This window comes from Blastomyces dermatitidis, assembly GCF_000003525.1.
Source record: "Blastomyces dermatitidis ER-3 genomic scaffold supercont1.7, whole genome shotgun sequence".
Taxonomy (NCBI): Eukaryota; Fungi; Ascomycota; class Eurotiomycetes; order Onygenales; family Ajellomycetaceae; genus Blastomyces; species Blastomyces dermatitidis.
This window is the reverse complement of record NW_025544780.1, coordinates 2,971,534-2,990,611: the sequence shown is the minus strand read 5'-3', so window position 1 is coordinate 2,990,611 and position 19,078 is coordinate 2,971,534. Positions and strand designations below refer to the sequence as shown.

At 48.3% G+C, this 19,078-nt stretch overlaps 7 protein-coding genes across 7 annotated transcripts; 3 read left to right on the top strand and 4 right to left on the bottom strand.

The window, feature by feature from the left end:
* Positions 1-29: 29 nt before the first annotated feature.
* BDCG_06969 (thioesterase) lies at positions 30-1,376 on the bottom strand. Its single transcript, XM_045422732.1, has one exon. The coding sequence runs from the start codon at positions 1,129-1,131 to the stop codon at positions 397-399; it is 735 nt and encodes a 244-aa protein (XP_045278311.1). The 5' UTR covers positions 1,132-1,376; the 3' UTR covers positions 30-396.
* A 443-nt stretch (positions 1,377-1,819) lies between these two features.
* Positions 1,820-4,368, top strand: BDCG_06968 (uncharacterized protein). The gene is made up of 5 exons (XM_045422731.1): positions 1,820-2,048; positions 2,103-2,811; positions 2,901-3,268; positions 3,365-3,441; positions 3,577-4,368. The coding sequence occupies exons 3-5, from the start codon at positions 3,172-3,174 to the stop codon at positions 3,976-3,978; spliced, it is 576 nt and encodes a 191-aa protein (XP_045278310.1). The 5' UTR covers positions 1,820-2,048; positions 2,103-2,811; positions 2,901-3,171; the 3' UTR covers positions 3,979-4,368.
* Positions 4,369-4,399: 31 nt separating this feature from the next.
* Positions 4,400-7,112, top strand: BDCG_06967 (eukaryotic translation initiation factor 3 subunit M). Its single transcript, XM_045422730.1, has 2 exons — positions 4,400-5,138; positions 5,215-7,112. Exons 1-2 carry the CDS (start codon positions 4,877-4,879, stop codon positions 6,357-6,359), a joined length of 1,407 nt encoding a protein of 468 aa, XP_045278309.1. The 5' UTR covers positions 4,400-4,876; the 3' UTR covers positions 6,360-7,112.
* On the bottom strand, positions 6,816-8,903 carry BDCG_06966 (cytidylate kinase). The gene has a single exon (XM_045422729.1). It carries the CDS (start codon positions 8,333-8,335, stop codon positions 7,559-7,561), a length of 777 nt encoding a protein of 258 aa, XP_045278308.1. The 5' UTR covers positions 8,336-8,903; the 3' UTR covers positions 6,816-7,558.
* A 595-nt stretch (positions 8,904-9,498) lies between these two features.
* On the top strand, positions 9,499-15,428 carry BDCG_06964 (uncharacterized protein). The gene is made up of 4 exons (XM_045422727.1): positions 9,499-12,373; positions 12,486-13,205; positions 13,311-13,778; positions 13,848-15,428. The coding sequence occupies exons 2-4, from the start codon at positions 12,702-12,704 to the stop codon at positions 14,457-14,459; spliced, it is 1,584 nt and encodes a 527-aa protein (XP_045278306.1). The 5' UTR covers positions 9,499-12,373; positions 12,486-12,701; the 3' UTR covers positions 14,460-15,428.
* Positions 11,265-11,603, bottom strand: BDCG_06965 (uncharacterized protein; the record flags this gene model as incomplete). Its single annotated transcript, XM_045422728.1, has 1 exon — positions 11,265-11,603. One exon carries the CDS (start codon positions 11,601-11,603, stop codon positions 11,265-11,267), a length of 339 nt encoding a protein of 112 aa, XP_045278307.1.
* On the bottom strand, positions 15,019-18,981 carry BDCG_06963 (condensin complex subunit 2). Its single transcript, XM_045422726.1, has 4 exons — positions 18,700-18,981; positions 17,931-18,540; positions 15,335-17,864; positions 15,019-15,273 (listed from the first exon to the last, which is right to left on the bottom strand). The coding sequence occupies exons 1-3, from the start codon at positions 18,786-18,788 to the stop codon at positions 15,900-15,902; spliced, it is 2,664 nt and encodes an 887-aa protein (XP_045278305.1). The 5' UTR covers positions 18,789-18,981; the 3' UTR covers positions 15,019-15,273; positions 15,335-15,899.
* Positions 18,982-19,078: the final 97 nt, after the last annotated feature.

Genomic DNA, 19,078 nt, shown 5'->3' with positions numbered 1-19,078 from the left:
ATTATGCGCCTTTGCTATTATTGTCTTGCCTGACCATAAGACTATCCTGAAGTAATGATAACAGTATAACTAAACAGGAGAGTAAAAATTGTAAAAGAAAGTTCGGACTAATTGATTCATTGCGTCTTTTTGCGAAGCCGAATTCGAGGAGGTTATGTGCTGTAATAAGAGTGCAGGGCGCATGCATTCGCTCCGTGATCTGATCAGAAAGAAAATATCCAATAAAATGCGCCAAGTAACCTCTATGGATAGGGCGAGGGTAACGTATTATCTATGCCCCTGTACAAACTTGTCCATCGTCCCTCAAATCCCTCGAGACCAGTTCTACAAGAGTACCTACAAGAATAATTCTATAAATATATATGCAGTGAAATCCAAAAAGAAAAACCGTAAGAATCATAACTTCCCCGCCCTTGCCTGCACCCAAACCCCATACGCCTCCGCACAAACAATCTTCCTCTTAACCCATTCAAGCTGGCCCTTCCCCCTCCCCTTAGCCTCCCCTTCCTCCTGCACAAGCTGTCCGCGCATGAAAACCTTCCGCCCCTCCCTCGCCACACACCACGCCTTCACAACAGCCATGCCGGGAACCCGCACGGGTTTCCGGTACCTAATATCCAGCTGCGCCGTGTATAGCCGCGCGCGCTCCACGCCCTCGTTCTCGTGGTAGCCCGGGATATGTAGCGAGACGGCTAGGGACATGATTTCGTCAAGTAAGGTGGCGACAACGCCGCCGTGTGCTGTGCTTGGGTGGCCGCTTATGCCCGGCGAGCCGAGCGCGAAGAGCGCGAAGAGGTCGACTTTGCTTGAATGGATTGGGGTTGTCTTGGGTGCGTTGGGGCCTGTGGCCGGGGGGGGGAAAGTCGTATATGGCGGTTTTGTCGGGGGTGTGTCTGGGTGCTTCTTGCGCAGGGTCAGGCAGTAGGGGATTGTGGTTAGCGAGCCGATTGTGTGGGCAAAGAAGGCGTCTTCGCCGGTTGAAAGGTCGGAGGATCTGGAGTATGTTTCTACGGCGGTGTGGGTGGAGAGGTTAAGGAAGCTGGAGGTCCAGGGGTCCGATTGGAAGTGGTTGAGGGTTTCCGCGGGGACCTCGTAGGCCGGATGGTCCATGGGTGTAGGTGAGGAAGACATGGCTGCGGTTTTTATTTTCAATTTTTCAATTTATCTATTTCTTTATCCCTTTTCCTGGTAAAAGGATGATTCCTCTGAATGAGGCGCGGATTCCCTAGCGGAGCTGCCGAGAGCTGTTGATCAATTGGCAGATTGGGAACGCTTCTGGAGATAGATGTATGAAGGAAACGAATATCAACCGCATCATAGCCAGGAATGCTTTTCATCTACTTCCTGTTATTGTTTTCTTGTATCTTCTCCTTTTTCTATTCCGCCAAGCCAGATGCCAGATACATACCGTTATCAGAGTTGTCAGAGCCCAGTTGGACCTCGGCTCGGGAGTTAGGGCTGTTAGTAATATATTAGTCATTCCAGCTGGCAGCATTCCTGATGGATTGACATTTTTCTCTCAGTTGCCTTTGCTTCTCTGCGGGGGAAACTGATCGCCAGCTTCCATGTCGGACACACAATATGGAGTACTATGGCAAGAAGACATTGCTGACCGCTTCCGCAAGTATCCCGCGTGTTTCGTTGTTGGAATAGAGTTTATGCAGAGGTGCAGAATGCACAGAGCGCAAAATTGAGAGAAGATCGCTGGATCGAAGCTGATAGCAGTGATAGGCGGGACGGACCGGACGCTAAAGAATAACTCTATCGGACCCGCCATAAAAGTTAGCTGGCCATTATTGAAGAGGCAAAGAAAGGAGTGAAAAAAAAAAAAAAAAAAAAAAAAAAAAAAAGCCTGCTGTAACTTATGTGCGAACATCGAGGGGGAGGAAACGCCTCTTTTCCCCTATTTCATTAACAGCGGATATGAAGGCATGGCGGATGCTGGCATGATACAAACCGTGGAGGTTTCATGATTGCTGATAACACCTCCGTTCTCATATGCCAACGATGAGGTGAGCAAGCCACGAGCAGCCCAATTGGCTGAAAAGGTGAGTCCTTCCCAGCATGGGGAAACCATGGCTTAACTAACCGGGATACGCTAGCTAGCCATGCTAATGACATATGACAAGTTGGCGCGCTCAATTTCCTCAAGGGACAACGAGACAGGGAGGGAGAGGGAGGAATACTACGGAGTACTGATGAGCGCAATTGGTTGGTTTTCGTTGAATTGAAGAAAGAAAGAAACCCTGTGGGTAATGTGTTAGATGACCGGTGGGGACAGTACAGAGTATTCAGCCAAAAAAAAAATGAGCATTTCCAACAGGATTACTTCGTCGTCCCTGTTTTTTGTTGTTAGTTGTTAGCGTCCCTGTGAGGCAAGATGAAAAGAGGAGAAAAAAGGCTTGGAATGCCCCGGCGGTGTAACTGTGCCAACCAGAATAATATCCTTCGTGATCCATATCATTGGCAGATACACCCCGCCCCATACAAAATTGTATGGTAGCACAAGTCACTGTCCAACCGGGAACAGCATCGCTAGTTTGCAAATATCCCCATTGGGTAGGAAGGAGCCCGCCTGCAGTGGAAATTGTTGGCTGTTATTTATGCGCCGTTCCTTCCGCACCTTCATTTTTGCCTGTTTGGGCTTTTGCGCACTTTCCAAGGCTCTTCTTCCTCAGGCAATTGCGCTGATTCTTCCTCCGATTCTTTTATCTCCAACGGTCACTGTGTATCCATTCCGCGCAGCATTCAATTACATAGTGGTACAGTACAGTACATTCACTGCACATATTATTCTCTGAGATATTGGATGTAAGTTAAGCTGATCACCGCTGCTCTCCCCAACCCCATGGAGATCCTCACGCAGATCCCTCAACTGACAGCTTCACGCTCAACGGCAGGGCAACGAGCACCACAGCAACTACCACCACCACCACCACAACAACAAGGGCAACAATAACAACGAACGCAGAGCTCTGAAGATAGTTCGCGCTCTCAACCTCAACCAAGCAAAACCCAGCCAGTTAGTCGCATTGGCAAAAAAAATATTCCTTAGCTGTATACTGCTCTAGTCGACCGACTTCAATCGCGACTCTGCCGAAACCCATCTTCAAATTCTGTTGCGCTTCGTTCCTATCTGTAGTTAGCTGAGGCCGCTCACACACTGTGACAATGTTGCTCTCCGCTGTTGTCTTCTCGCTCTCCCTGCTGGTGACGGGCATCCGCGCCCAAAGCTTCAACCCTGATTCTGTTTCCAAAGAACAGAAACGTAAGTACAGCACATCATTTGCTTTCAGAAAACCAGTGACACTCAGAAACAATTTTGCGCGCTGTTGGCGTGTGCGGCTAACAAAGTAATGTCTAGTTGCTTGGTGTGATGCCCAAACAGCTGCTTGCCCTTCTGTTTGCAAGAGCTTTGCCTCAGTCAACAGGTGCAGCGTGGTACGTGTATCCCTCTCTCTCTCTCTCTCTCTCTTTTTTTTTTTTTTTTTTATATATAATTTTGACGCAACAATTTCATTCGTGCTGCTTTCCATATGTTTATCGATCTTTGCAATCAAGCTGATTCGCGAGTAGAGTGATTTGACCTATACCTGCACCTGCGGCGATGGATCAACTCCAGACCTTACCAAGTACAAAAACACGATCCCGTTCTTCCTCTGCACGGAGACCTATGCGCAATGCATCGAAAACCACCCCGATGACTTGAGTGGCCAAAGAGCCTGCAAGGAGGAGCAAACGAAATGCATGGGAACCCTGGACCCTTTTAAGTCTCCGAATAAAGACCCTGTGCCAACCGCGAGTCGGAAAAAGGTGGACGCTTCTAAATCCACCGCAACTCCCACCACCACCACACCCACTAAGACGAACGAGCCGGCAGTCACCAGCAACCCAGCATCAACGCTTCGCGTGGCAGGTGATTCCTCTGTGGGCATGCTGATTGCTGTGTTCATCGCAGCATCCAGCTTGTTCGCATAGACACCCCGTCTGACCGTAACTGCCGGCGATGTCATGTTTTGAGTGACTGTCAGATTGACAGTGTCATTCGAGTTTTAAATGTCGATCGTGCCCTTTCATTATTTGCCGGTGATGATATGAGCGACAAGAACGAAATGAAAGAAAGAACGAGAGAAAGAAGAAGATGGGTCTCGGCACGAACGCGTGTAGTCCGTAGGAAGTTTTTGTTTTGTTCTCTTTGCTTCTCAAGTCTGTAGTCCTTAATCCCCCACCAAAACACTGTGAGCACTCCTTTTTCCCTGTGTGATATTTTTTTGTAGTCATGTTTATGACCAGATGTAACATACCAACCGCTGTAGCAATGGTAGCGATAAAGTTAAGCACTTCCACGGTATAATTCTTTTTACTCGCTCTCTCTTCATATTTTTGAAACTAAATAAGATGTCAAAAGATTTCGCTGGTAGTTTAGTTGCTGATCATCCCGGCTATGACGCCAGCAACAAGGAAGTGAAGCTCCAGCAGGAAAAAAAAATACTTCGCCAAAAATTGAGAATATCACTGAGCATTCACATAAAAAATAACAGTTTATATTCACTTGCACCTTCTCCAAGACTGCTGGAGCCTACTCTGGAGATTTCTATATTTTATCGAATTTTTCCTGATTTTCTTCCTGCCGTATTGTGTGTCCATCAACCCGCTTTTGCCGCCAAAAGGATACACTATCCTCGCCAAGACCGCCGCCCACAACAGTGAAATTCTCGCTCTCCACCGAAAAACTTATCACCCAACGAAATCTTTTTATCAACTCTTCAACCTTCAACCGCCAACCGCCAACCGCCAACCGCTAACCTCATCTCCCTCCACCCTACCCCTCGTCCTAGATCAGATCAAGCCATTTACATCTCCGTATACCAACAAGATGGCTACCGCACCCAACACCCTCCTTATCGAGGGCACGTTTACCGAGCTAGCAGACGAGCTGGCACAGTACATCGACGCGATCCGCAAAGTTGAAAAGGGCGTCAATGCAGAGATCACACCGGCGCTTGATGCCCTGCGGGAGATGGAGCAGACAGAGGAACCCAGTGCTGCGCAGAGCCAGCAGATTCTGGCAAAGAGAGATGAGGTCCTGAAGAAAATTGTTGTGGCTGCGCCTGCTTTGAATGCGGCTCCTGAGAAAGGTAAGATGAACGACTTTTATATTAATTTATTTATACCAAGGGATATAAGGCCTAACCAGGTGGAATTCAAATGCAGAAATCACCGCTGCTTATAATCTTCTCATCCATCTCATCCGCCAATCTTCGTCCGTCAACATGTTCCTCCCACGCATCTGTGGATATCTCGCCAAACCGCTTACATCCTCCCCACAGCATGGCTCAAGCCTGGCTATCTCAATCCTTTCTACAATTTTCAACACCCTCGCGCCACAGGATACAGGCCGCTATCATGTCTTCCTGGCTATCCTTGCAGTCATCCGCCAGTCACCCTCATTATTTGCATTTTCTGCCCTGAAATCACAGCTAAAAACCCAGCTCCCCACATGGCTGGAATCCTGGGATCTTGATGAGGAGGATCTCCAACGCCTCCATATTGCTATTTCTGATGCAGCCAAGGATGCTGGTGACCAAGAACTTGCACACTCTCACCTGGTCTCTGCTCTACGGGCGATCCCGCCTTCAGAAGCTTCCTCCACAGAAGCACATGACCTTGCTCTCCGGGCGTTGCTCTCAGCCCTCACCTCCCCCTCAGTCTTTGATTTCACCCCCCTTACTGCCTCCGACGCCATACAATCCCTACGAACAAGTGAACCTCACCTCTTTGAGCTCCTTGAAATCTTCGCTGCAGACACCCTAGATGCGTATGAGGATAGCATAAAAACCACACCTCTATCTACCATTCATAACCTCTCTACATCCGCTGAGATCCTTCAAACGAAAATGCGCCTCCTTACTCTTGCTAGCCTCGCAGCCTCCACCCCATCCCGCTCATTACCATACGACTCAATTGTCAACGCTCTGCGCATCCCCCGTGAAGATGTGGAAAAATGGGTCATTGATACCATCCGCGCAGGGCTTGTGGAGGGCAAACTCAGCCAGCTGAAGGGTGAGTTCCTCGTGCACCGCGCGACCTACCGGGTATTTGGCGAGAAGCAGTGGGCGGAGGTTCAGGGGCGGTTGATGGTCTGGAGACGCAGTCTGGAGAACGTCCTGGACGTGGTTAGGACCGAGAAGGAAAAGTTTGTGCGGGAGGAGATGGCTGCGGCGAGTGCGGCGGCTGCGGCTGCGGAGAGTGGCGCGCAGAGAGGTGGGGAGAGGAGAAGGGGAGGCGGTGGACATCATCAGAGACAGCACCAGCAGGAGCAGCCGAGGGAGGTTGAGCTAGTTGGTGGGGGGGATTAGGCTTTGATTTCCTCTATTTTTTTTCCATTTTCCATTTTCCTCCTTTTATCTGACTCGACGGTTTTCCTTTGTTGTACGGTACTTGCATTCCCGTCTAATTGCCTTTCCTTTCTAATTCCATTTCCGTTTTCTTTTTTTTTTTTTATCTTTTTCTTCCCTTTCTTTGGGCTTGTTATTACGGATGAAATGCTCCCCTGTTTTCCTTCAATGCTGTTATTCAAGAAATGGTCCTTTTTCCCCTCCGCTTTCCGTATGTTTCTACGCCACATGAGATCAAGATTCTTTAAAACCTCCCCCCCCCGGGTTTCCCTTGTATCTATGTTTAAAAAAGATTCCTACTACCCTGGCTGTCTTGTTTTTTGCTCGTTTTTATTGTTCATCTACTTCCCGGAGTGCGTGGGGTGGGTGGGGTGGGTATTCCGTTTATGAAGGCAATTGACGAAACGAGGCCAAAAAGTAAAAACGAAAATAGATCTGATTATTGATAAAATATTATACATGAAGGGTTCAAACCGGGAAAAGTGCAAAATTAGGACGTTCGTCTAAATTACCTCCTTATGCCCCTTCTTTCCCTGCTTCGGCCTGTTTGAAAAGTTATATCCATGTCTAATCTTTACTGCACCCACCGTAATTTACACATGCAGCTACATACAATAATATCAATACCGCAAGAGGGAGATGGACTAGGACAGGAAGGACTGCGGTTTTCGAAGTAGGAAGACAAGACAATGGCAGGACCTAACCAGAGCGGATACAAGATATTAAATGTCGTTTATGTTGCGGGAAGGGGTTCGAACGTTCGTTCCTACACGATATTAAGAAACCGACGCCAGAGCTTCTCTTGGGCGACTCGGAAGACGGCGGAGGCTCAGTTGCATGCGTGGACAATGCCCTACGCAAATGTCACCATACGTTCATTCAGAGCTCGCTGTTTCCAAGAGAGCCCCTATGATCGAAATGTCTTTAATAAATTCGAAAGGTAGGAGTATTATTGAGGGGGGAAATCCGTCTATCTATGTGCGAGAAAAATCAATATCCATCTCAACCCGCCATGCTTCGCAAAAAGGAATTTAAGATCCGCAGTATAAATAATAACATCAAGCCGTGCGCACTCCCTTGCACACGTTCTTCAACCGGTCCACCCATCGCCCCGTAAAAGGGAGGGTCACCATATTCATATCTCTCCCTTCCCATCACAATCAATTCTCCCCAGACCCCTTTACCCGCGTAATCCCCCTCTTCTCCACACCCTCCCTAATCCGCGCATAAACCTCCTCCATAGTCCCCACCGCTTCCACACTAACCACCTTCCTCTCCTTCTCATAGTGGTGTATAACCGGCATACTCGTCTCCTCAAAGACGCGGAACCGCTTGCGGATAGACTCAATGTTATCATCGTCACGCCCGCTCGTCTCGCCGCGCTTCAACAGCCGGTCCAGCATGACGTCCTCGGGGCAGCGGAGGAATAGTGTGGCCGCGGAGGGACATACCGTCTCCTCGAAGAAGGTTGCCTGGTCCATCTTGCGCGGGAAGCCGTCGATGAGGAAACGTGCGGGTAGACTGGATGGGGAGTTCTTTTGTTGGTCTTGTTCTAGTTGGGCCCTCTCCGCTCTTGCCCGTTCGAGGGTCTCAGACATAGCGTTTGACAGCAGCGCCACGGTAATCTCCATAGGCACGATTATGCCCTCGCGAATATGATGGCGGATCAGGTCGCCATATTGCGAGCCGGCGCGTTGTTGTTCGGCACGCAGCAGGTCGCCTGCAGACAGGTGCGTGAAGCCGTAATCGCGGACGAGGTTGGCGGATTGGGTGCCCTTGCCTGAACCCGGGCCGCCGAGGACGAAGATTACGGTGACGGCGTCCGGGGAGAATTTCGGGGTGGTATTGGTGGAGGAGAGAGGCGGGGTGAGTTCAGCGGGGATTGAGATTGAGTCTGCTGTGGCTTCAGCTGTCGCTGTCTTCTGCTGGGACGACATTTTTCGGAGCGCGCGATTGGACGAGGAGGGCGTAGGAGCCGCTGCCGATCAGGATGATTATGATGCAGGGGAGGATTTTGAACTCTGAAGAGGAGGGTTTTCGGGGCGGGGGTCTGTTTGGAGTGGTGCTGGAGGAGGTGGGGGAAGAGAGTTGAGAGCGGGAGGAAAAGGAGGCGGTCTGTTGTTGGTAGTGGCGGGGTGGTCGCTGTTGGTGCGGGAATATGTGCGCGCGGGCAGCCCGAGCGGTGGATGGGGAGGGATTGAGTCGTACAGAGGCAAGACGGGGCGCACTGGTGAGCAGACGAGGGAGAGAGAGCGGCATTCCTTACGCCTGGGTGTCAAGTGAATGGAAGTTATAGAAAGGAAGGTTGAATTGGCTGGTTATATCTAAGCTATCTACGGAGTAGTGGGAGTTATTTGGCGGAATTTCCTGAATAACGTTTGGAGAAATTTTTTTTTTTTTGGTCGGCGGTTTGCTTGGACTGGAAAAACACTGCGCCGAACAGGGCTTTTGTAATCCGTACCCCAAGAGGTTACACCCAAACAAGCAAGATGAAGCTTACAACAAATGACGAACCAATCTCTAAAGAGCGTTCTTGTTTACCAATAGACGAGGTTGATTACATTTTTCGTCGCTAGAGACTATTTCCTCCGTAGGTTGTTAGGGTCAATAATGCAAAGGGACTTCTTGCATCTGGCCCAACAGCCCACAAAGGACCAGACGTTGAGAAATAGATGTATTTGACTGAAATGACCCCTCCATATCATGTAAACAAACGAGGGGGCATTATTATTATGGAGGATCAGCTCGACCTTTAACTACAAAGCACTAACCACAGCCAAGCTATAGTTAGCTAGCTCCTCGTATGGCGCCAGTACTCCGTACACATAAGTACATATATGGTCCTTCGGCTCTCCATGCCGACCTCTACCTTCCCCCATACGTGTAGGATACGTACTCAAAAGGGATGGCTTCCTAGACTCGTTAGCGACGACTTTTTCACCCTTTGTTGCTCTTGCGGATACGACCTTCCGCTGCGTGTAGCCGTTTTCTCGATGAATATACGACTTCGATGACGTTTCTGTGGGATGCGAGGACTCCCCTATCCAATTTTGTTTTGGCTTCCGAACGGGGTTGATCGTTATTGAGCCGGATATTATACTGAACGTGGCCTTTCCATGAGTTAGGTATCCCTAAATGGACTGCAGCCGTTATTCATGTAATGGTCGGTATAAGATTCACGAACGGCAAAGCCTGAAACATGATAAAATTGGCTTGAGTCATGCATACTAGTAGACATATGCTCGGTATATATCGCGCACATTCCCAGTTGACTGCAAGTGGAAGCTCAACAATCAGAATATTCTGAAGTTAGGATGATAGAAAATATCACCTATTGCCGACTCGACATGCTGCTGCCTGAGGTAAAGTGGAGATATTGATAACACGAGGCACTCGACAGTACTTCTCAAAATCCCATTATCAATCGCACATAAATTGAGCGGGAAATATTGATGAAAGGTTGAAATTTCCGCATCATTGAGGCTCAGGCTCCAATTCTTGTGCCCATGAAAAAGAAGAGGCATCAATGACATATGTCATGTGCTTGAAAGCTGAGGCAGATTTACTCTATATTTTTGATCTGAAGTCCCCTTGAGTGTCTCCAGAGATCAGGAAATATAAATTCCCATTACTACTCAAAAGTTTTGATCTAGAAGGGGCTGGCAAATCAAGAAATTTGCTAAACATTGCAAGGGTAGCCTTCAGCCTCTAAATGCCGGTGCTGGTAAGGTCGTTCGAATCTCCTTCGCTGATGTGAAGTGTCCGATCCAGAAATCCCATCTGGTGGACCAGGAATTTGTACTTGTTGACTTCCATTCTCTACCTCTATAATGGATAGAGAGTTGTGGGTGGGCTGCGTTATTCCCTCCAGCGATTGATATAAAATAGTATCATGCCAACAACGTGTCGTTTACTCCTATATGTCTATCCTAGTTGTCAAAATGTAGGAATACTTCAAGCCATGGAGCGTGAAACTGACAATGCCAGAAAAATAGGCTTGTTATGATTGTTGCTTGGATGGTAGTCTTGATAGACTCGGGCTGTGTTTTCTGGAACCAAGATTTAAGTTTATTTGAGGACCCGCAACCTTAAATCGTCAGTTAAACATCAACACCAACACCAAGATACCTACATTGTCATCGTGACCAATTTATGCCAATATCTCAGCCCCCGTGTCCATTATCACGGAGTACTATTTATGAGTTCGAATAATAATTGTCACCCGATACATATCACCAGAAATGGTTCAACATTTTCGCCAACTATAGGTGCAAGGTGGAACAGTTATAGCCCAGAACAGAGTGTGCTTTTCGTACAACAGCCGTGCTGGCACGATCTTTCGAGGCTTCCAGGGTTGGATCAAAAAGAGCGATTTTCAGTCTCAAGTTCATAGCCTCCTTAGGACCTAGCAAACGGACTGCCAAAATCCTGGTTATTTCTCTTTGTTTGTGAGGGGAATTGTTGACAATCTCTGGCAAATTGTGCTCGTTCACAATTGACGGGCCTAAACCAACTTCAAGGTCTCTTCTTGGCAATGGGATAGGCAAGGGACGTGCATTCGTCACCAACCCAACCGGCTAGCCTAGCGACGAGCTAGCCGGGGTAATAATAGCAAGCAGCATTCAGCCCAGGGCGAAAACACCCATCAGCAGAGCCAGTATGTTAGTATTAAAGAAGAATAGTATCCAGAGCAAGGATGGAATTTTGGCAAAGCAGGACAAAATCGGCTCGATGTGCGGCTTCCTTTGTTTCTTCAATAATCGAATGCACATACGGAGTACGGAGTACAGCGTACATATGTAGCCGCTCTCATGCAAGATGCAACATGATTTCACCCAAGCTCCCATCCCATCACATTTTACTCGCTCAACTAGTCAATTTGATTCGCGTTCCCCCATCTCGAGAGCCAAGACGAAGTGCCCACCCTCGCACCACTATTGGTGGCTGGGAGTAGCGGCATTGGTGTGGTTGCTCGGCACCCAGCCAAGCATCATGTGTGATGAAGGTGTTTTCTACATCAGTCGATCCTTTGGGCGACTTTATGAGGTGTGATTGGAGCATCCGTGTATCCGCTGCCGCCGCACTAAAGGTGGTCAGGCTAAGATTGGCCCACCATGTCAACAAGGATGCGCCGAGGAATGCAAATGAGCATCTGGCCGGCCCAATCCCCGCTGCGAACTGAGGGGCTGAAGGGACCAAGGACATTGTTTCTTCCCAGCCAACGAGGTGAGAGGAGGACGGGGTGGAATGGGTGTGGCACTTATTGGTGAAATGTAACCGCCGACAAGGGCAGACACAACCATGGGTGCCATGGTCACTGCGAGCAAAAGGTAGTGCATGGCCTTCTCTTGCATTGACGGCCCGTCGTGGAGGGAGAGGAGATATAGCCAGCCCGGCTTAATCCTCAGATGTTCCCCTCCACGTCTCTTTTCTCTCCTCGTTCAACTCAATCCTTCTCTGACCTTTCTATTCTGGTCTATCTGGATATTGTGCGAGTTAATAACTCACTATCTGGGCGACTACTAGTCGGCCGTCTGCTGAACCCATCTGGGCGCTTAACCACTACTTGAGCCTGATTGATCAGCTATTGGATTGCGTGCAACTTGGTGAATGTCTCTCGTCGCATTTCTCTTTTTCCTCTTCTCTGGCTCCTCCGCCTCCTCTTCATCTTGCCTCCTCTTCTCACGTCTTGACTTATCCATTTGACAACTCTCAATTTCTTTTCTTTCCCCTACTCACTAGCCATCTTTATTCTACTTACATTCCTTTCGCTGCGGCTGGCTTCGCGATTATACTCAACTGGCTTCTGTCTAGAACTCATCTCAGTTGAGATATATACCTAATATACCGTTGGAAGAAACAGCCTTGACGTTGGCAGATATTCACACTGCGGACAAGTGCAAAGCGCAATACTCGCTGGCTCGCTGAAAACATTCAGATGCTGTCATAATTCCTGTATTGTCCTGAGTCAAAAGGTTCGTTGGAACCACCTTGGTTCCCCCTCTTCCGGCTACGACGTGGCACCCAATTGACCCCAATTCTTCTTTTCTGGCACAGAGAGAGATTTCTAACATTCCTTCTACCTAGGAACCTCGTGGTTACACAACCCAGAACAAGTGCACTCAATTCGCATTCTTCTAGTTTTTTTTACCTCTCACCTTCTAATTCTTCCTCTGGAGCTGGTCTCTTCGACGTCTACTTTCCTTGTCGTGAATCTACAATAGTCGACCCACATTCGACTTGACAGTTTGTTCAAGAGGGTCGGCGCCAAATAACCTCCTCCGAGTGACCTGAGATTCTGCTATGACCAATTCGAATTCTAGTGGCGACCGTGCCGACCAGTATGAGCCAGTTTCCCCTCTAGATATTGTTCACTCGACCCACTCAAAGTCTGCGGGCCTTTCGATATCTGTTCAAAAAGAACCAAGCGAACAACCATACCATCCAGCTGCTCTCGGCCTGAAATCTCCTCGAACCACTCGATTCGCAGAAGCCACAACTTTCCACTCTCCTATCGACCCACCTGGGCAATCCCCCTTCGCGGATCCGCCCTCCATGTCACAAACAAACAAACAAACCGAGGTCTCTGACCTAGGGTTCGGGTATATGGCAGACAACCAACCCAGCCAGGCCTCAGAACAATCGCAGACGGCGGCAGGCCGAAACCCACCAAATTCTCCACTGAAGAGCGCACTCAAGTCTCCTGGTGCCCCTGGACGTTCGGTTATGCTCAGTCCTACTTTTCGTGAAGAGCAAATACTTGAGCACCATGAGAAGGCCACAGAGAAAGCCAATGCCAAAGATATTGTAAGTTTCCCCTAGTTTTTGTTTCTCGCAAGTGGATAAATCATCGTCTTATCTCTCTTTTTACATTTTGACATCTTAAACCACAAGTTACTGACAACGGTACAGAAAATCAAAGCCCGTGTACGATTAGCAAAGGTTATGCTGCGTGGTGTGAGCTTTAGCTGCAGTCTGATCATCCTCGCCTTAGTTGCAGCAAGTTTTGCCATCTTCAATGCCACCCGCGGGTTGGCACAAAAAAACTCCTTCAGTCCTTGGGCGCCCAATACTCCGCTGTGGCCTCAAATCCTAGTCCTTAGTATCGCCTGTGTGTCCCTCCTGTTTTGTATTGGAGTTTTCTACGGATACTGCCGTGGCGGACATAAGCGAGCAGAAAAGGTGGCCGTTTACTACACCGTTTTCTCCGTGTTGTTTTTCATCGTCGTACTGGTTATGTGGGTTGTCGGTGCAGCTGTATTGCAAAATAGCATAAACTCTACCTCGAACAAAGATATGTGGGGCTGGGCCTGCAACCCAGGTACCCGAAGGGAGCTCTACAAGGAGCAAGTTGACTATGAGCTTGTTTGCCGTATGCAGGTAATAATTCGCCCAATCATGGTACAACGAATAAAAACACGAAACGAAGGACTAATTTTTTTTTTTCAGGATTGGGCACTTGTATGCTGCGTCATTGAGATTGTTATTGAGGTGCTTGTCATCAGCATTTACGCTGTGGTCTTCTACCGCTTCTACTCCAAGCGCAAGCTACGCAAATCCATGGACGTCCGCGACAAAGCTCGCTCCGATCTTTACCTCGCCCATTTGCGAAGCCAATCCGCACCCAATACCCCAGGGTTCCCAAGACATGGGCCAGCATCGCCGCCGATGAGCCCTTCCCCCATGAAAGGAGACTACTATGCTGCCGCTGAGGAGGGTTACTCAACGCAATATGCAACTCCCAAAACCCCCGAAGCCACCCACATGGGCACGTCACGACCTTTCCAGCTCCGCCCGCCACCAATCCGTGTCCAAGATGCCACCCCTAAAATCTCACAAGAGGGCTTCAACATGCCAATGTCGCCAGCTAATCGCGAGCGCAGGAACGAACATGTCGATGCCGCACCCGGCGAACAGAAGTACGAAAGCGTACCGATTCCTGGTGCTTACACGACATCTCTTACAAGTCCCACATTCGCTCCTGAAACACGAGGCAGCGACGTCATCCCCGGAATGGCAGTGACAACAACAGAACGTATCGTACCGTCTCGCAACTCGTAAACGAGCCACAAAAAACGCCGACCGGGCTCTTTTGTTGCGAGCGTTTCTCTGTATAGTCAGCTCTGTACGACATTTGGCGTCTAGCTGAAAGAGAACTATAAAACTGTACGATATTTTCTTATTACAAATTACATATACTAGGCAAAGAGGCCATTGGTTTCTGGTTCGACGGAGAGTAAAACATTCTCGGATGCCCTTGTTTTACGAAACAAGCAGGGGACATTTGATTCCTGGAAACAATCAAGTTTTCTTGTGACACAAACCGCCCACCCTTGCCGGTATGATTTATGGGACGACGTCGAGCAAGAATTCCGGTGTAGCGAGGGGCATATTGGCGTTATTCGGTTTTTGATCTGTTTCGCTTTGCTAATACACATACATATATCCCTATAGTTAATACGTCAGATATTTTTCCTTTTGTTTATCGTGTTGGAGCGTGTGACTGCAAAACACGAATTTTTGTCAGTGGTTTGTCGTGTTGTCTATTGGTGGTGTGAACTGGTCACAGATTTCTCCCGCTTGCTTTTCGGCTGCTTTTGTTCTGGTGGATTGAGTGAGACGGTTAAAATGATGGATGGATGGATTGATGGGAACTTGAACCACTACTAAGTTACCCTGACTATGCTATCTACCTCTTTCCTTCCGAGATCTTTTTATTTTCAGTTTAGCTGAGCTACTTTTATTTATCATATTTTTCTAACTATCTCTCCTATCACACTCAACCAGCAGTAAATACGTCTCTGCCTCATTTCTATGAGTCCTTGTCGTGGCGCTCTACAAACATCCAACTACTGTACACTTCGTTCATGTTTATCTAACTATCAGTTAGTTATGCTCAATCAACCAAAGATAAGAGGATCTAAATCAAGACTCACTCTTGCAGCTCACCTCCAAGCTAAAATTGGAACACCCAAAAAATGATCGAATTTCCCCGTATGATATCCGGGGGGGTACGCGAGGAACTACATCAAGTGAAGTGGTTGCTCACACGATTCGTGTATGCAGCCCTTTTAACTACTTATTTCTCGAAATACGTTCAGAAACTCACGGTCAGTTTGAGTAAATGTGGTAGAAAACATGGGTAAAAAATAGCAGCTATACTTGGGAAAATCACAGAAGTGCAGCAACACAAAGCTATTCAGCGCCAGCAACACCAAAAACAAGCCAAAATAAAAGAGTTCAAAAGTCAAGCCAAGGAAAACCGTAACAAACCAAACATCTCAAAGGAATAATAGAAAATAATAGTATTATAAGACCTCAATCCACCTAAGAAGGCACCAATCCCCATGCGCTATTAATACCAAACCAACCACAGCACCAAAAAGTCAACCAGTCTACCATAAGAATTGTGCCATGAAGCGCGAAAGAATGAAAAACAAGGCACACCCACGCCTCCCCATTTGGGTGACGCGCGAGGATTGGGTATTGGATGTCGACACTCTAGGCCTCTCCTTCAATAACAGCGCCTGGGTCCTTCGTCACGTAAATTTCCTCTAGTCCGTTACCCTGCCATCCATCAATGCCACCTTTATTTTCCAGCACAAGGCCCTTTTCATTAGCTAGGTGAAGTAAGCAGATGAAACAATATGATGTACTAATGTCGCGTAACGCTTGTTCGGGATATGCTGTTTTGAGGCCCTGCATCACGGATGTGAATCGAAGGCTATTGCCATCCGCGCCTACATCATCTTCCGTCGGATCCGGCGTTTCTGTAGATGAGGGTGGTGGAGCTTCCGCATCTTTCGGCAAGTCTAACGACGTTACCGCTGCCGAAGGCGATGAAGAGCTGAACGCTGATGAATCGATTAATCGATCACCCATGCCTTTCCACATTTCTTCCTTTAACCGGCGTACGTCAACTTTCTTCGCCACTCTAGCGTAAGCAACGTAATCGGGCCGCACTCTTCGACCGCCTTGAGTAACAAGTTGAGAACCGAAACCACCAGCAAGCGCTCCTCCTGGGGTTGCAGCAGCATGTAATAAAGCAGTGAGTCCGGAGAGACCGCCTGGTTCACCTGCAGACGTGCTTGGGCGAGCATTAGGGTCCATAGTAGGCGAGAATGCTTCTCTTGCATCGGCGAACGGCATGTTATCGTCATCATCATCAGGCCCCACGGGAAGCCCATGTGGGAAGGCTAGACCCTCATCATCTGCAAAGAAGTTGGCGTCATAAGCACCCGTAGGAGCAGCACTATCATCTATGCTGGTTTGCTCAGCGCCAGGTTTGTGTGCAGCCCAGAATGCCTCATTCATCTCGCTGTTGTTTGAGAGATTTTGCTGGTTTCTAATTTGTCGACCTCTCGCAAGAGATTTGAAGCCCATTCTGGCCTTTGGTTTCAGGAATAATCGAAGTAGTTCTCGTGAATTAAAATGTTTGTCGTCAGGAAGAAGGTTTCTACCCTTGGTCTTCCATTGTGTTTTGGGCAGGGAGATAGCGGAGTTAGAAGATGATTGGGTATAGATCATTTCTGCCAGAGTAGGGTCAAGGGGCGAAGCAAAATCGATTTCAAAGGGTTCCTTTTCTTTGCGTATCCGAGGAGCGGCATTAGTTGTGCTAGTTGCTTCCTTGATGCGTCTGATTTTCCAGTGCTCGGGTCCGGCCCAATTTTTCTGTAAAGCATTGTCAAAATAGCTGAGAATGTTGTCATGCTCTTTAGCAGCCGGTTGATGTGAAAGAGAAATAGTATACGGATCATTAGAATCAGAATCCATGCCCTCATCACCATCATCGATGCGGTGGACTTTCAGCATAGGCTCGAGAGCAGCGTCCCTAGCCCACGCCTCACCACCTTCACCGAAGCCAGTGTCACCTCCAAGATCAAAACCTGTAATGGTTGCATCGTCATCATCAAATCCGACAGCGATATCATCATCTAGCATAATCCCAGATGCTTCACCAACCCCTGGTTCGAGCTGCGATTTGTCCTGTCGCCAATCATCAGGCGCACGTAGGAAAGGAATATCGAGTGAGCCACTTGGGTCCCCAAGATCAAAATCTTTCAGAGAGGGGCAGATATCTTGCTCATCAAGGATATCAAGGCTTGAAAAGAATTTGTTCGCTAGCGGTCCAAGGTCAATTTCAACATTTTCGTCGTCCCAATCATTATTTTGTGGTGCGGGTGACGGCGACGGAAGTGCATCCGTCTCTGCCGTTCCTTCTCGGTCATCCTTTCCAGAGTTCCAATCACCATCTGCTGTGGCATCTCCGGCATCGTCGCTGCTGTCGAATACAATCCTACCAGTGCCATCGATTGAAAGGTGGTTCAGAAGAAGTCCCTTTGCTCCACCTTCGTCGAAATCGGCCGAAGCTTTCTTGAATAAAGGATCCACAGAAAACTCCAATTCAAACTTCTTCAATTGGAGGGAAGAAAACGAAGGTGCCAAGGTATTTTCGTGTGATCGTGTCTAGAATAGAACATGTAAGTTTCTGGAAGTAGAAAGAAATCTCCACAAGGATATTGTGACTCTTACCTTCTTCTGCTTCTTTCGTGTCACTCCATCCTCCCCAGTCTCCTCCTCATCATCTTCATCACCCTCACCGCTTTCGCCCTCATCTTGCTGTCTTTTCTTATTATTGCTATCCGCCAACCCGCTGAGCAACTTGCCGGTTTCAGTCGCAACACTGTCAACTCGACTAGTGTAGATTTTCACACATCCATCAAGCGTGCAACTGGCCTTCTGGAAATTAACCCCGTCGCCTTCCTTTAGTAGTGACATGTCATGGAAGTAGTCAATGAGCGCAAAGTTCCACGAATTCGCCGCGTTAATTTTATTATCCGTGGCCATCTTCATCCACTCTTCGAAATTCGCTAAGATAGGTACTCGTTTCATAGGCGTTACTGCTCTGCCATTGACGATTTGCCGTCCACCTGAATCAGTTTCCCTCCCTCCCCCTCTTACGCTGGAGCCGCGAGGCGTTCGCGGGCTGCTACTCGATGCTCGGTCGTAGTTGTTGATCTTGCGCATGGGTGGCATGGGCGTCTTGACCGCCGCTTTGATCTGATTCATTTGGAGATCATGGAGGGCCTGTCGGGATTGAAAGCGCGCAACTTTCTCGCCCGCATCGTCATTTAGTGGAATCCTGTGGTTGTTGTAGTAGAAGTAAGCATCAGGCGTTGTAAAGAGGATTGATTTATCGGCTCAACACTCCGCTCCTTCCTTGCCTTGGGCACCTTTCCCTCTTTCATTGCATTATTCTACACTGCTCTTTCCCTCATTATAAAAAGAATCTATTGCTTACTTCATCGGAGAATTCTTGTGCGGCGTTGTGGCCTGTTTGGAAGACCCGCGCCGATTATTCTTTTGCGGGGGGTTGACGACTCGAGGCATGGTTGCTGAGACGGGGGTGGCACGTAGGGAAGTGAAGATAAACCGGGAAAAAATACAATCAGTATTGGCAGAAGCTAAACTGTAATGTCATGCCGAATCAAGATATGGTATATTCGCTAAGCTATCTGAACGTACAGGCGGGATATCGATAGGAGTTCCAAGGTTATGTCGTCTGTTTTGGTTCGCAACAAACGCGGAGCTGGTTGTCAACATAAACATTCGGGCTGCGGGACGGACCAGATGTGCGATTCTGCTGATGTCATCATTCACGTGAGTAATCATGTGATAAT